General features: G+C 38.9%; 1 protein-coding gene across 14 annotated transcripts in view; it reads right to left on the minus strand.

Annotated features, from left to right (window-relative positions):
- AHI1 (Abelson helper integration site 1) overlaps positions 1–16,219 on the minus strand; it is a 180,434-nt gene that overhangs the window by 78,366 nt on the left and 85,849 nt on the right. For 11 of the 14 annotated variants that reach the window (XM_045010769.1, XM_045010767.1, XM_045010770.1 and 8 more), the window contains one exon: positions 8,750–8,867. In XM_045010769.1, the coding sequence (XP_044866704.1) occupies positions 8,750–8,867 (118 nt within the window). Of the gene's footprint in view, positions 1–7,596; positions 7,682–8,749; positions 8,868–16,219 lie in introns of all 14 variants that reach the window. The other 3 variants (XM_045010776.1, XR_006578218.1, XR_006578219.1) reach the window with 1 other exon arrangement.

The following is a 16,219-nucleotide window of genomic DNA, read 5'->3' on the forward strand; positions in this document are numbered from 1 at the left end:
ATATTAGCCTTTTAATAAGTGCTTTATGGCTCTAAGAACATAATTCTACTCAATTCTTTTTATAAAAACATAAGAAAAAAATGATTTTTTGGAAGAGAAATCAAATTTTTTATCCAAATCCTTTTTGAATGAAAAATTTAAAGTGACTTGGTGCAGTTTTACAGTTAAAATTAAAATACAGTCTATGTAAAGAGTTGGAGAAGGATATTATCTAAAATAGCTTGTAAATCAGGGCCAAATAAGCAACTAGAGTAATACTAACAAAAGCGTAGAGACTAAAGTGGAAATATATGCTTACTAACATAATGTGATTGTTTTCTAACTAGCCTCTCTGATATCAGGGCTGTATTTATTTATTTATTTATGTTTAAACCCTGAAAAGGAAGACAAGACAGAGAGACGCCTTGAAATCAAGTAGGAACTTCACCATTGCTACTGATTTTATGTGGAAGGTTCTCACATACTACAGAGATGGGTAGCAGTATAAAACTCTAAGAGAAGATAAAATCATGAGAGCTGGCAACACTGCAATGATCATCAAGGATTCTAACATACATATTAGTTATGAACGGTAAGCATATTTGCATAGGTGTGGGATTTTGTAACAAATCTTTCAAGAACAAGAAAGAGAAAATTTGAGATTTGGTGGGTATTTAAATCAATGTAGAATCTGAATGTTCTTTTTTGATATCCTTTATAGCTGTAAGATTTTGACTTTACAGTTTATCTGAGACCATAATAAAAATATATTTTTAAGTAGTCCATCAAATATAATGGAGGGTTTAACTGCAATAGTCAGCTCTGCTAATATCTTCAGAGAGAAAGAAAGAGTTCTTTGAAGCTGCTTTCGCTTTCTTTAGCTGGAAAACCCCCTTGACTATCAGCTGTGTTAACTGAGAGAAACATTCTAATTGTTCTCATCTTTGCCAACGTGTTTTTTTTTTAAATACAAGAACCATCATGTTCCTAACACAGATGTAATTTATTTTAAGAGCAGGTTTAATCCATTGTTTTCAATGAAGACGGTATTTTAGTGAAACTATCTGGGCAGTATTTTCAGTCAACCAGCGATCTCTCACAAAGCCAGTGTTAATCATTAGGCCAGTTTCTAATTGTAATAGGCCCAGTTTTGATGTTCTTATATAGTCTTTGCTTAGCAAACTCCTGAACTGAATAGAAGGTATAGAAATCAATGGGGGGGGGGGGATACCTGAGGATATCAAGATAAGGCCTATTTTTTATTTTTAAAATTGTGCTATAGACATAAAAGGTACTTTAGAGGTCAATAGGAAGGTGAAGTCTCTGTCCAGAGATGCTTACAATTTAAAATGAGACACGTAAATAAAAACTATTAGGGGGCGTCGTTTCTTTATTAGTTAGTTTTTAAAAAGTAATGACCAAGATAATGGGGCAGCATGGAAGACAGTACAAAGATGAGAACATGTTAAGGAAATGAAGGGTGTGATTAAGAGGGAAGGGCTTGGATAGTACAAAGTGCAGGAAGGTGGGAAGAGATATCAACACTGAGATGTGTGGAGGAGCAGAGTTGTGCAGGGCGAGGAAGGCAAGTAAAAGGAGTCTGCACTTGGCTGCAAAAGGCAGGCATTAAAGAAGTTCTTTAAAGCTTTCATGTACATCTAGCATAGTTCATGGTATCTCTCTTATATTACTCAACAAGGAAATTCCATTTACTCTGCACACAGCAAAGGCACAAGAACAATAAGAAGCTTTACTCCAGTGATTCTCAAACTTTTGTCCTGGTGACCCCTTTCACATAGCAAGCCTCTGAGTGCGACCCCCCCTTATAAATTAAAAACACATTTTTATATATTTAACACCATTATAAATGCTGGAGGCAAAGTGGGGTTTGGGATGGAGGCTGGCAGCTCGCGACCACTATGCAATAACCTTGTGACCCCCTGAGGGGTCCTGCCCCCCAGTTTGAGAACCCCTGCTTTACTCCACTGCTACTCTGTGGATTTGGAGTTGGGGAAATCCCCTTCAATCCAGGCTACTTGCTCCTGGTGAGAGAACAGAATTTAGCCATAAAAAAGCAGCTGCTTTAGTAGTGTGCACATCTTCTAGGGGCTCGTATAAAGAGTTTTTGGCAAAAGTGTTAAAGTGCATCGGTATTTTTTTTTTTAAAGATAATTCACAGGCCACTGGAATAGCCATCCATGAAGAAGTCAGAACTGCTGTGCAACAGACCTTAGTCCCCCACGAGATTAGCATGATATGGCCAGATAAATCACATATCAGAGAACATAATCTGACTGACAAACTATGGGGAAGGAAGGAAGTCACAGCTAAAGTACAGGACTGGGAGTCAGGAAACCTATGTTCTTTTCCTGCGGTTCTCAAACTGTGGGTCCAGGACCCCAAAGTGGGCCACGACCCCATTTTAATGGGGTCACCAGGGCTGATTTAGACTTGCTGGGGCCCAGGGCCAAAGCCCGAATCCCACTGCCCGCGACTGAAGCCCAAGGGCTTCAGCCCTGGACGGTGGGGCTCAGGATACAGGCCCTCGGGCTTTGGCCTGCCCACACGGGGCGGCAGATCTCGGGCAGGCTCAGGCTTTGGACCCCGCTCCTGGGGTTGTGTAGTAATTTTTGTTGTCAGAATGGGGTCACGGTGCAATGAAGTTAGAGAATCCCTGTTCTATTCCTATCTCTGACAAGCTTCCTGTTGAATTTAGGAAAATTGCTTAATCTCTCAGTGACTCTGTTTCCCCATCTGTAAAATAGAATCATAGGACTGGATGGGACCTTGAGAGGTCATCTAGTCCAGTCCCCTGCACTCATGGCAGTACTAGGTATTATCTAGACCATCCCTGACAGGTGTTTGTCCAACCTGCTCTTAAAAATCCCCAATGATGGAGATTCCACAACCTCTCTAGGCAATTTATTCCAGAAATTAACCACACTGACAGTTAGGAAGTTTTTCCTAATGTCCAACCTAAACCACTCTTGCTGCAATTTAAGCCCATTACTTCTTGTCCTATCCTCAGAGGTTAAGAGGAACATTTTTTCTCCCCCCTCTTTGTAACACCCTTTTATGTACATGAAAACTGTTATGTCCCCCATGTTTTCTCTTCTTCAGACTAAACAAACCCAATTTTTTCAATCTTCCCTCAGAGATCATGTTTTCTAGACCTTTAATCATTTTTGTTGCTCTTCTCTGGACTTTCTCCAGTTTGTCCACATCTTTCCTGAAATGTGGCTCCCAGAATTGGACACAATACTACAGTTGAGGCTTAATCAGCGCAGAGTAGAGCAGAAGAATTACTTCTCATGTCTTGCTTACAACACTCCTGGCTGATCCATCCCAGAATGATGTTCGCTTTTTTTGCAACAGCGTTACACTGTTGACTCATATTTAACTTGTGGTCCACTATGACCCCCAGATCTCTTTCTGCAGTACTGCTTCCCAGGCAGTCATTTCTCATTTTGTACGTGTGCAACTGATTGTTCCTTCCTAAGTGGAGAACTTAGCATTTGTCCTTATTGAATCTCATCCTATTTACTTCAGACCATTTCTCCAGTTTGTCCAGATCATTTTGAATTACAGTCGAACCCATTTATCTCGACCTCGGTTAACTTGCCAATCCTATTAACTCGAGGTTTTACAAGTGGAACCGCCAAACTCCCTCTTTATCTTATGGGCTTCTCATCCGTTATGTCATAAGAACATAAGAACGGCCGTACCGGGTCAGACCAGAGGTCCATCTAGCCCAGTATCTGTCTACCGACAGTGGCCAATGCCAGGTGCCCCTGAGGGAGTGAACCTAACAGGCAATGATCAAGTGATCTCTCTCCTGCCATCCATCTCCATCCTCTGACGAACAGAGGCTAGGGACACCATTCTTACCCATCCTGGCTAATAGCCATTTATGGACTTAGCCACCATGAATTTATCCAGTCCCCTTTTAAACATTGTTATAGTCCTAGCCTTCACAACCTCCTCAGGTAAGGAGTTCCACAAGTTGACTGTGCGCTGCGTGAAGAAGAACTTCCTTTTATTTGTTTTAAACCTGCTGCCTATTAATTTCATTTGGTGACCCCTAGTTCTTGTATTATGGGAATAAGTAAATAACTTTTCCTTATCCACTTTCTCAACATCACTCATGATTTTATATACCTCTATCATGTCCCCCCTTAGTCTTCTCTTTTCCAAACTGAAGAGTCCTAGCCTCTTTAATCTTTCCTCATATGGGATTTCTAGTGCTAGAATATCTTTTTTGAGGTGAGGTGTCGATTTGCCCAACCCTAATATGTCGAGCCCGGCTCCCCGCGTCCCCAGCCGTAACCCTTTCCTCCAAAGCATTTGCAACCCCTCACAGCTTGATATCATCCGCAAACTTTATAAGTGTATGCTCTATGGCATTATATATATCATTGATGAAGATATTGAACAGAACCAGACCCAAAACTGATCCCCGTGGGACCCCATTCATTATGGGAATAAGAACATTTACATACACCATATAGGTGCTGTGACTACATTAACGTTTGTGAAGATCCACAAATATTAAACATTACTTAGGAGTCAAGTATATTACATTATATGTGAGGAGAGAAACTCTTAAATACTGTATTTGCTGGCTAATCAACAGATGGATTAGTTTTGAATGAGACCTTTCTATCCAGCCCTATGACTATCATATCCATGACACAGGTTAGGGACAAAAGACCATAATCAAGGAAAGTCTCTAAAATGGTTACAAGGACAAAAATTATTATTGTTGTTGGTTTGGAATTTTTAGCAATGCATTGTTTGAGAATGTTTAACCTAAAATATGACACTAATTGCTTCTTTTTCAATAGTTATGCACTGTCTAGGGAATATGGAGCAATTTCACAAATTTAGCAATAGACATTTCACAAATTTTTGACCAATATGTGTAAGGAAGAGCTACAGCACAAAAGGAAAACCCCAATTAATGTAAAATAATGAAGAGAAGGAAAAAGGATGTGAAGGGAAAAAAACCTAACAAGTACAAGAAACGGATCTTTCCTCTTTATTTAAGAAATGTTCAGGAAGGTATGAACACAAAGATAAGCTTACGTGGCATTTCTAATAATCCAAGTTAGCTCTTACAGCAGTATATTTAGTAAAGGAAAAGGGATATTTCAGAAGGATAAACTGCATTGAACAATATTTTCAGTGTCTTATGAACAAGACTTGCCTTCAATGGTAGAGATATATATCCTTTCTGTGTATCATTGTTCTTGCAAGAACATGTTTACTGTAGCCAGTTCAATAATAGACTTGTTAAGTTTTTGTACAAAAGAAGAATTTATGCAGCTTCTCAAAATTTTGATAAAATAGGAGATGATCTGTGTGATGGGCTATACAAACCCCACACGGGGCTGGAAAGGGTTAAAGGACAGTACTGGGCCCATTCCTCCAGAGCATGCTCTAACTGGAGACACGGTTGAAAAGGGAGCAACCCAACTCAGAAGGGAGAGGCTGGAGAGAAAGACAGACCTACCCTGAAGGCTCCTGGCAAAAGGAGCCGAAGAAGCCTCCCTGTGGGAACAGGACTATATGCTGAGGCTGACTGGGGCTGATGGTTTGGCTTCTATTTCCTTTTCCTTATTTGGGACCAGAAGCTGAGGGAGAAAAGCAACAGTAGAAAGTAACCCAGGAAGGGTAACTCAGAGGGCCCCTTGGAAGCCAAATACTGCTGACTCTCCTAGGGCTCTGGGTTGGAGCCCGCTGGAAAAGGCAGGCCCAGGCTCCCGTACCACTGCCCTCATAACAGGGTGAGCATTAACCACTAGGCCATCCAGCCCACAAGGACCCTATTACAATATCACATACTCATGTCACTATATCCATGACACAGAGTATGTGGTAGGGGTTACTGATATTCTCTGTTAGTGTGACTTTTGGAGGAGAAGAGGGGAGGGAGACTAATGCATATTTTTATTCTTATCGTGGCTTATAAAAAGCTTCAGAGTGTCCTCCTTTGCCTCAGCTCCTGAATCTAAACAAACATGACATCAGGTATGGTAGCACTAGAAGCTCCAGCATGCCAATTATTTCCAGAGAAATAATGTAAACACTACAAAAATTGACCTTCCACCCAGAAGGGTATTAGGGTTTGTGTCAGAAAAGGCTTAAGATGACCAAATGCATGTGGGAAAAAAAGCTAAAATTGCTACATGTATGGTAACTTGTGGAGTACATCTACTAAAATTGCTAGGGGACATTTGGATAAAAAACTGTAGCAGTACTAGTTTCCTTTTTGCAGTAATAAAGAAGAATATTCACAGCTACTTCTGCAAGATCTTGCAAGCTCAAGACAAATCCTTAGTATTACCTCCATTGTCACTAGCCCTAAGGTGGAACACCCAGCTGTTTTCTACTATCGGGAGCAACTGGATGGTCTTCAAAGATGGCTGCATGTGCCAATGATGCAATTTGGTCTTCATCACAAAACATCTGAATAACATTACGCAGGTAGTAGAATATGCAGTTACACTAACCAAATGCTTAAAAAGAACTCTTTGTCAATGTACTTAATCATGTACTTAAGTGCTTTGTTGCATTGAGGCTATAGTGACCATCAGGAATTCTTCTTTGAATTCTTCCACTGGCTCAAAAGGGAGAGTCCCACTGTGTATTCTCAGTACTAAATTCAAATCTTATGAAGGTCTGTTTGTCAAGGAGTTCTGGCGGAAAGAGGAATACTGGAGGGGAAACATGGACTAATCCCTTGAACAAACTTTTCATAGTCGATGAATACTAAGGATCCCTGTTATAAGAGGATGATTTGCTGCTCCAAATAATTTGAGAAGCCAGAGTAGATCCTGACTTTTAAAAAGATAGTACATAGTCAGGAATACAAGGGAATCAGGGAAACACAGGTTCTATGAGCCTGCTGCATGCTCATATCTCCATTTTAGTCCAAACTCCATAATATTCAAAACTAAAATTAAACAAACAGTAAGAGCTACACTGAAAGACACCAGCATCTTTCTTCATAGTTGCTAGCTGATGGTGAAAAATAAACTATATGAGTGAAACTTTTTCCTTATACTTCTATGAAAACAATTCTAACATAGCGCTACAAACATAGTAGTGCAGCTTTGAAACTGAAAATAAGACAAGTGGCATCACTTAGGATTCTCATGGAAAACTCCATTTTGTCTATGCAGCCCATAATCTTTCTAAAGTAGTTTTTCCAGGAATCTTGATTTTTTGGTTGTTCCAACTGTATATTTGAAAGATACTTTAGAAGCATATCTTCTGCAGTGTTGTATTTTCTCAGCTTTACTTGCATCACAAAGAACATTCTGCATTTAAGGAAGGTGCTGAAGCATAGTCGGTTTTGGCAACAATAGGACTGTTGACAAACATGCATGCACAGTGGTAGCACACATTCATGGTTTATCGTTCTATGTAAGAAGCCACTGTCAACACATTTATCTTGTGTTTCTGTCTAAAGGAAGATACAGGACAGTATGGTTTGGATGCTATTATTTACTGAGTTAATTACAGCCTAGATTTAAAGAGTATGCTTATTTTCTTGAAAGGGCCATTCTACTACATTTAAATGTTCATTCTATGAGATGAAATATGAATACTTACTGCTTTTATGAGATCTTCATACTTGCAAAGCACTGAACAAATATTAATTAGCCTCACCATATACCTGTGAGGGAGGTAGTTATCACTGTTTTACTGATAAGGAAACTGAAGCCCAGCAAGCTTAATTGACACAGCCAAAGTCACACAGCAAATCAGAACTTCATCTCCTAGTTCCTACACTGTGGTCAGTCCTTTAGCTCACACTAGGAAAAAGCATATCAATCAATATTCTGACTGGAAATAGTCTGATTCAAGCCATAATTATTAGTGCCTCTTTTTTAGCTAAATTTTATGTAATAACAGAACCCATTTAACTTTCTCTACCAAACTACATTAAACATTTTTTTAAAAAAGCTCAATTTCCTATTTCTATCTCATTATATGGTACCCTTTTTTTCTTCTATCTCCCAAAGTTACAAAATAAAATAGCTTAAACTAACATACTTTATGTTTGTACATTACCTAGTACAATTGGGCCACATTCTTGGTTAGTCCTTAAAATAGGATTAATAACAACAACCACGACCACCTAACAGTTTTATATATCATTCTAACAGGCACTCCAAACAAATACCAAATATGCTGTTTTGCAATGAATTATTATTGTGATCACAATTGCAATTTGAAACCAAAATGTAAGAATTTCAGAAAACATACAATTCTGTTGCTTCTAGTCTTTTTTCTGAAGGCTGTAGATTCATTTAAGCATTTTTTAAAAATGCTGTTTTTAAACCTAATGATAGGCTTTGTATTAAAACCCCTGTAAATAGTCCATTCCCAATTTGTAGACAAAACTGTTTTCCTCCCTTCTCCTTTTTCAACAATTATGCATTTTAAAATGTGTTTGCTCATTTAATATGTTTGTTGTGTTTAAAGTACTTTGACACAAAAGATGATAAAAACTAAGAAAATATAGAGCTAACTCTTTATCCTAAAAACTCAGCATAACAATAATAAGTGTAACTGACAAAAAACAGCTTGAGGTAATGGTTTAACTATTGCATTGTATAAGCAATGGTACATATGACATCTTGACTACTACATGAAGTGCTGCATACTAAACTTGATTAATATAACAAAGGAAAAAACACTCATCAACTAAAACAGTATGCATACATTTAGACACAGTAATCAAATTAGGAAAGAGGCTCACCGTTTTGAGACGTGAAAGGATACTGCGGAATCAGTGAAATGCCCAGAGTACTTGGCAGCCTTAACTTGGAGTGTGGCGAGAGCATTGATGGAGCCGGAAGCATGAGATTTGAGCTGGTCTGTAATAGGAAAGGCAAATCAGAAAATAAGTTGTAATTTCCTGGGTTACTTACTGATGCAAGAACTAGATGAGAAGTATTTACTTACCATAAATAATTATTAAATTCTAGATAGAATGAGTGTCACATTGAGGGCAAACGAGCAATTTAAATTGTTTGCTTTTTTGGAGAAAAATATTTGGGAACAGAAAGTTGAAAAACTATTGGTGGTTTGAAATGTAAATGAAAGCTTAAATGTTTAAAAAACTGAGTAGTGAAAAACAGATAGAATAAAAAAATCCTCCACAGTACAGAAAGAAATATAATGTACAGTTGTTTATATGGGTAATAACTCTTATTCATAATGGCCTATCAAACTATTTGTATGCTAGACCAAATTCAGATATGAAAAAGAACACTTCATTTTAATATTTTAAATTACATTGTGTCTAAAGAGAATACTTACGAGGAAAGGGTTAAAACATAGTGATAGAGAAAATTATTCTTTACAAATTGTGCAACATATTTAGACCAAAACACCAGTTACTTCCTTTATAAAGGCTATACAAAAGCCACCTGTAGCACACATGCTTATTTCCATAATGACATAGATAACATAGCTGAAATCTGATTTGTTATAGAGGTTCTTTGCATATATGCAGTTACCTCAAATACAAATCCTTCTCAAACTATTCCTAATGTGTTATCCTAGATAACACATGTAAAATATATTAAGACAATTTGAGGCATTTACATGATCAAACAAAACATTTTCTTATAAATTACACCTATTGTCACTGACTGCCTTTGGTCATATTGTCAAACTGCTGGGAAAATATAGTCATAAAATATCTGCAACAAAATTCACTGAGTTTCCTTTAAATAAAATCAGTGTAATTAGCTGAAATTGTTTTTCTCCCCAGTAACATATATAACAAGAAAAAACAAAAAGCCAATAAGTATGTTATCAAGCATGTTCATTTAGGGTTTAATCCAAAACCCATACAGGTCAATGGAAATCTCTTGTGACTTCTGTGGGTTTTTGATCAGGCCCTTAAACTTTAGTTGTGGAGAATAATTATAACATATTTAAGCCTACTTCTATTTTATTAGTCTCTAAATTCTATTTAAAGAAATGAAGCCAGTTACAGGAAAGGGCAAACTTTCGCTTGCTTTCAGAAGTAGAACAGTGACATAAGCACTGGTTGTATAAATTACAACATATGTTCAACAATTCCCTAGGCCTCGATCCTGAAAAACACGTATGCATGGATTTAACTTTGGACTTGTCTATATAAACAATTAGTTTGCTGCAAGCTTGGGTGTAAATGTATCTTGCACTTGTCTGCTGTGCACTAAGTGTCCATGAGGCAGGGACTATCTTTTATTATTTGTCTGTACAGTACCAATTAAAATGGGGCCCTGACTTGGCAACTACATACTACTGTAATAAATATTTTCCAAAACAGGCTAATCTGTTTTGGGTTAACTGCGACACACAATGCACAAAATCAGACCAACCAATGAGCATTATCCAAGAATTCTAAAGCATCTCCATTTTACTACAGCATGAGAATTCAACTGTATGTACATTTTAAGTAATACTTCTGAAATCTAAGCAGAGTGAACACAAGTTCTCCCCTCCTTACAACCTGACTTCTCTCCTACATACACACTTTCTTCTTCCAAATGAGCCATTTCCAATATTATGGATCTTTTTTTCTAAACTTCACAAATATTTTGTAAAGTCATAACCTAATGTGTGTAATAAATCACACAAACAACAAATAAAACTATTCAAAATTGGGACTTTCTATAATCCCTTTTTTTGTCCATCACAGGAAGAATTAGGAGAAATTGATTAAAAAATCTCAGATATCAGAGATGTTTCAATAACCTGTCTCAGTTGTGGTGACCCTACATGGAGTTTTAAAGATGAAGTGAAATATGTCACATGTAAAGTTATTTCAGTACAGTATTTAATTCACTTCTCTTTTTAAATTCAGGTTTCCTTCTGTATGCCCAACAACCTTTGTACGTGCCACATTCTATTGCTTTGAAATCTAGCCCACAAGACTGGATTTACATTAGAGAAATAAATTCTCCCTTTCAGTTTTTCTCTTAAGAAAAAATGGCCCTTATTTAGAATACAAACAAAAACACAAAACAATTCATGCCCCCATTGTCTTCCCTCCAAAAAAACCCTACAGGTACTTACTTTTTGTAAAAGACTGGTATTCTTTTGAGGGATAGCTCAGTGGTTTGAGTATTGGCCTGCTTAAACCCAGGGTTGTGAGTTCAATCCTTGAGGAGGCCACTTAGGGATCTGGGGCAAAAAATTGGTCCTGCTAGTGAAGGCAGGGGGCTGGACTCAATGACCTTTCAAGGTCCCTTCCAGTTCTAGGAGATTGGCATATCTCCAATTATTACCTTTATTACCTAATTTAAAAGCTTTCATTTGAAAATAAATCTTACAGCAATGGTCCCAATTCTTGCAATTGACTTCATGTGGGAAGACCCCCTAGAAGTCAACAGAGCTCTATGCAGGCATAAGAGCCCCCCACATGAAGTACCTGCATAATCAGGGCCTGCATTATCTTCCACGCCATTAGGTTTCTGATATTATTTTAAATCCCTTTTTAAAAACTTACTAAATAGCGAAGAACAGCACTACAAAGGGCTAGAGAAGTCAAATGTGGATACACAATAATGACTTTTTTATTAGTGTTGTTTCAAATTTGAAACATGAATGTGTTAAAAAAAGTATATTTTAAAAAGCACATTAATACTTATGTATTTTCTCTACTTTTTCCAATGGACAAACATGTAATACCTATGGAACCAATAGAGTGAAGCAATCACTATTTTTGAAATGCATGCTGTGGGAAGAGATTGCTAAATACCTTTACAACCACAAGTAAGGTTGGCTAAGATAGCCAACACCAATCTACTCATTTTTCACAACATACTTTGCTTGCTTCATGCAAAAACCACAGCTTTATCAAAGACACAGTTTACTACCACCCCTGAGTTGAGTAAAACTAAAAGTTATAAAACTCAAAAGTTTTTGCAGAGGTAAAAAGAAACCCACAATAATTTTTGCCAAGTTTAAACAATGCTGTTTTGTATTCTCTTTTTTGTGTTAGGGCAGCTCTATGCAAATTATGCAAATATACATTTTCAGTGGTACTAGTTTTCATGGTAAAAAAAGTGAACTGCATGTGACAAAAAAAAATACTGCAAGATTTGACAAGCTAACAAAAACAATGTCTCTTTTCCCCTGACAACTCAGTTTTATGAACTTTGCAACTGATATAATTAAAATTTCCATACGTACTTGCAAGTCAAATTAAGTTGGCCAGGTCTGTTTTATTTCTTATCTGTTTAGGTTTGTGCCTTTAGGACACTCTATTTTTAAAGAAGACTTTTAAAGTAGTTTTTAAATCATGATTTTGTGGGTCTAAGAAGTTGACAATGCAATCAGGTAAAGTTTTTTTTTACCGAAGCAGCAAAGAATTCTGTGGCACCTTTTTTTTTACCATTTCTTTTGTTCAATACTAGAATGGATCCATATGCAATAACACTTCAGTATAAATAAAAATATACTGCCACAATTTGTATGTGAATTCTGAGTCTCAAGTTTACATCGGATATAAAAAATTTTATTATTTGTATTACAGCCGTACATAGTGTCCTCAACTGAGATCAAGGCTCCATCGTATTAGGCATGATACAAACACATAGTAAGAGCCAGTCCTTGCCTCAAAGAGCTTCCAGTGTAAGTAGGCAAAACAGACACGAGGTGGGTGAAATGAAGCATCTTCCCTGGTATACAGATCAGGCTCTGAGATAGAGAAAGATCACATGACTTTCCTAAAGTCACACAGGAAATTTATTTTTTGGATGAGGTTTAATACAGATGTTTCTACGTAATAAAATGCAGAGATACTGCCATTTTAATGGGATTGGTCAATGCCATCACCAACAGCAGTGGGAAGTATATTTGTCTTGCTTAATAAAGGCTATGAGGATTGTGTAATCTTTGTCTCCCAAGAGGTTGGTTATTTTCTTGCTATTGAAGGGTACATGGGGAAAAAGTACATGACATTTTCTTCACCAATTACGGAATAAAGCTTCCATTGGCTATAGTCCAGTTTCTTGCAATGAGATATGGCAAACAGAGCATTCAAAGTTGTGTCCTACTTGAACATCTCAATCCAGAGGGTTTTTTGTTTTTAACTGACTCAGTGAACCTTTCTTGTGATTGCATTTTCCCTCCTGACTGATGGGATATGACGCTCTCTTGCATACCTCAGAGGCTTCCAGACAAATAATGCAAAACCCTATTCCTAGTTCCTCCCTACCTGTTGACAGAAAACATTGTGGCATGATTGTCTGTTTTAATTTAAATACATTTTCAGGAAACCAAGCAAAAGCCTGAAATGTATACACAAAACCCTCTTCCTCCGAGACATCTATTTGGCACCTGCATTTCCTCCCACATATAAAAACCTCCCTGTGCGTGCCCTAAGCCAGCCCAGGCAGCTTAATAGTGGTTTTGTTAAAAAAAAAAACAGGACAACATTTTTGTGAAATTCAATTAGAAATCAATTTAAACTAAACCAATATACATCACTGTCCACACAAGAGTTTGTATTGGTTTAATTAAATTGGTTACAAAACTCACATTTTCAGTTAAACCAGTGCAACTTTCTTATGTAGACAAGGCCTAAATTGCCTTGCCTGCTGATTCATTACAAGGCAGCTTGGAATTGGAAGAAAGTTAAAATAAACTACCCAGATTCACACAGAATGAGCTACACATTCCATTTTTGGATGCAAAATAGCAAGATTCTTTCTAGTGTTTTTTTTGTTGTTTTTACTTTAATGAGAGGTGATCATTTCAGGGTGTTTCTTTTTGCTTCAAGTGAATGTATAAACACTAAAAGGAAACTGTGAAACAGTGTTACCAAAATCTGTAAGCATTTTCAATCTCATCTGCTCTTCCTTTACTTTTAATCTATAGTACCTTCAGCATCTGAGCCATGACCAAATTTACACATGGACTCTGCAGCAGAAATAGATGGAATCAAGTGGCATGAGATGCCCACAATCTTCCTTTACATCCTGGGGCTAACAAGTGGCTAGTGCAGCCACAATAAAATAAAAAACAACAACAAGTGGGTAGCATTGGCTGGGGGCACTGCTAATGTACTAATTCAATCCATCTCCTAGCCATCTGCTGTTGGGAGAGTTCCCATGGGCTCATATTATAGATTAAAACTGCCCTCCCACAACAGAAACACCACTGCTTGCCCTCCCATGGAAAACTTCCCCCACAGTCAGATGAGACACAGACATAATTTGCTCCTCCTTCCACCTGCCAAAGTGACTCTGGCCCCTCTGCTCTAAATATGACAATCAAATATACCATTTTTCAGATGCCACAGTTCACTTTGTTCAGGAGAGAGAAAAACAAACAGTGAAAAACTTTTCTTTGTTAAACTTGTACAAGCATGTACAGGGAGAAACATATTGGGCATTAAGTGATTACATGAGCACCAGAGGGTGAAACGCTTCCACTTCTGCAGGGAGGTTTTACAAGTGGAGTCTTTTCTACTGTGCAGGAGGACATATCGGACTTGCTCGGAATAGGCTAGTTCATGGGTTTGGAACCATGAAGGAACCAGGCTGTAAGGTGGAGTTTTTGGAGCTGGGGGTGAAGAACCCGTCCGTTGTCCTAGGAAAGGAGATCTGGCCTGTTGGGGAGAGCCCGTGGATGACGGGAGGACATGCGGAGTAGGTAGGGATACCATGTCTGTCTCAGCCAAGCCGGGGCAATAAGGATGACCCGGGCCTTGTCGTGTACAATCTTCCGAAGAACTCTGTGTAGCAGAGGGATTGGTGGGAAGGCGTACAGGAGAGCGTTGTTCCATGGGATGAGGAATGTGTCTCCTAGGGATGCAGTCCCGAGTCTTGCTCTGGCACAAAACAGGGGACATTTTCGATTCTGGGTTCTGGCAAAAAGGTCTATTGACGGGGTGCTCCAGAGGGAGAAAAGATGGTGAAGTACTGTGGGGTGCAGCTCCCATTTGTGTTCTGTTGAGAAGTACCTGCTGAGTGCGTTGGCAGTAGTGCTGTGGCAGCCTGGTAGGTAGGAAGCAATGATTTGTATTTGATGCTGTATGCACCAATTCCATAGTCGGATGGCTTCCATGCAAAGGGAATGTGATTGGGCTCCCCTTTGTCTGTTGATGTAGTACATACATGCTATGTTGTCTGTTAATAGATTTGTTCGTTATGAGGGGAAGAAAGGGAAGGCATGCTCGCCTCACTGCTCTGAGCTCTAAGAGATTTATGTGTAGGTGCATCTCTGATGTGGACCACTGGCCTTGTGCCCTGTGTCCCCCTAGATGCACTCCCCAACCAATTAGGGAAGCGTCCGTGGTGAGCATGAGCATTGGAGATCGTTGCTGGAAGGAAACCCCCATGCAGAGGTTTTCTGGTCTTGTCCACCAATGTAGGGAAGCTATAACATTGGGAGGAGGTTTTAGCAGCGTCCCTAAGGTGTGTCTGTTGGGTTTGAAATTGGAACTGAGCCAGCCCTGAAGACATCTCATGTGTAGCTTGGCGTACTGAACCACGAAGGTGGTGGCTGCCATGTGACCAAGGAGCTGTAGACAGATTCTTGTCTGTGTCCTGGGACAAATAGAGGGCGTGCGTATGAACTGTGTGATAGCGAGGAATCTGTGATATGAGAGCGAGGCCCTGCTCTGGATTGAGTCGAGATGAGCTCCGAGGAACTCGATCTATTGTGTAGGTGTCAGGGTGGATTTTTGGATGTTTATTTGGAGGCCTAGGCTGTAAAAGAGGGAGATGGCAAAGCGGGTAGCTTGGAGTGTCTCGCCATAGGAGTCGCTCTTGATGAGGCAATAGTCCAGGTAGGAGAACTGTGTGATCCCATGTGTGTGGAGGTAAGCCACGACCACAGCTAGAGTCTTGGAAAAAATTCTCAGCGCTGTGGAGAGGCTGAAAGGAAGAACTCTGTATTGAAAATGGTCATGACCAATTATGAATCGTAGGAAGTGTCTGTGAGCTGGATAAATTGATATATGAAAATAAGTGTCCTGTAGGTCGAGGACTGTGAACCAGTCCCCTTGATCCAGTGCAGGAATTATCGTGCCCAGTGTGACCATCTTGAATTTTTGTATCCTCACGAATTTGTTCAGTCAGCGTAGATCTAGTATAGGCCTCCATCCCCCAGTCCTTTTCTGGGTCAGGAAGTAATGGGAGTAGAAACCTTTCCCTTGATGTGGCATCGGCACAGGTTCCACTGCACCTGGCTGGAGGAGGTGTGCCACTTCTGTGCAAAG

This window comes from Mauremys mutica, chromosome 3 (assembly GCF_020497125.1).
Source record: "Mauremys mutica isolate MM-2020 ecotype Southern chromosome 3, ASM2049712v1, whole genome shotgun sequence".
Taxonomy (NCBI): Eukaryota; Metazoa; Chordata; order Testudines; family Geoemydidae; genus Mauremys; species Mauremys mutica.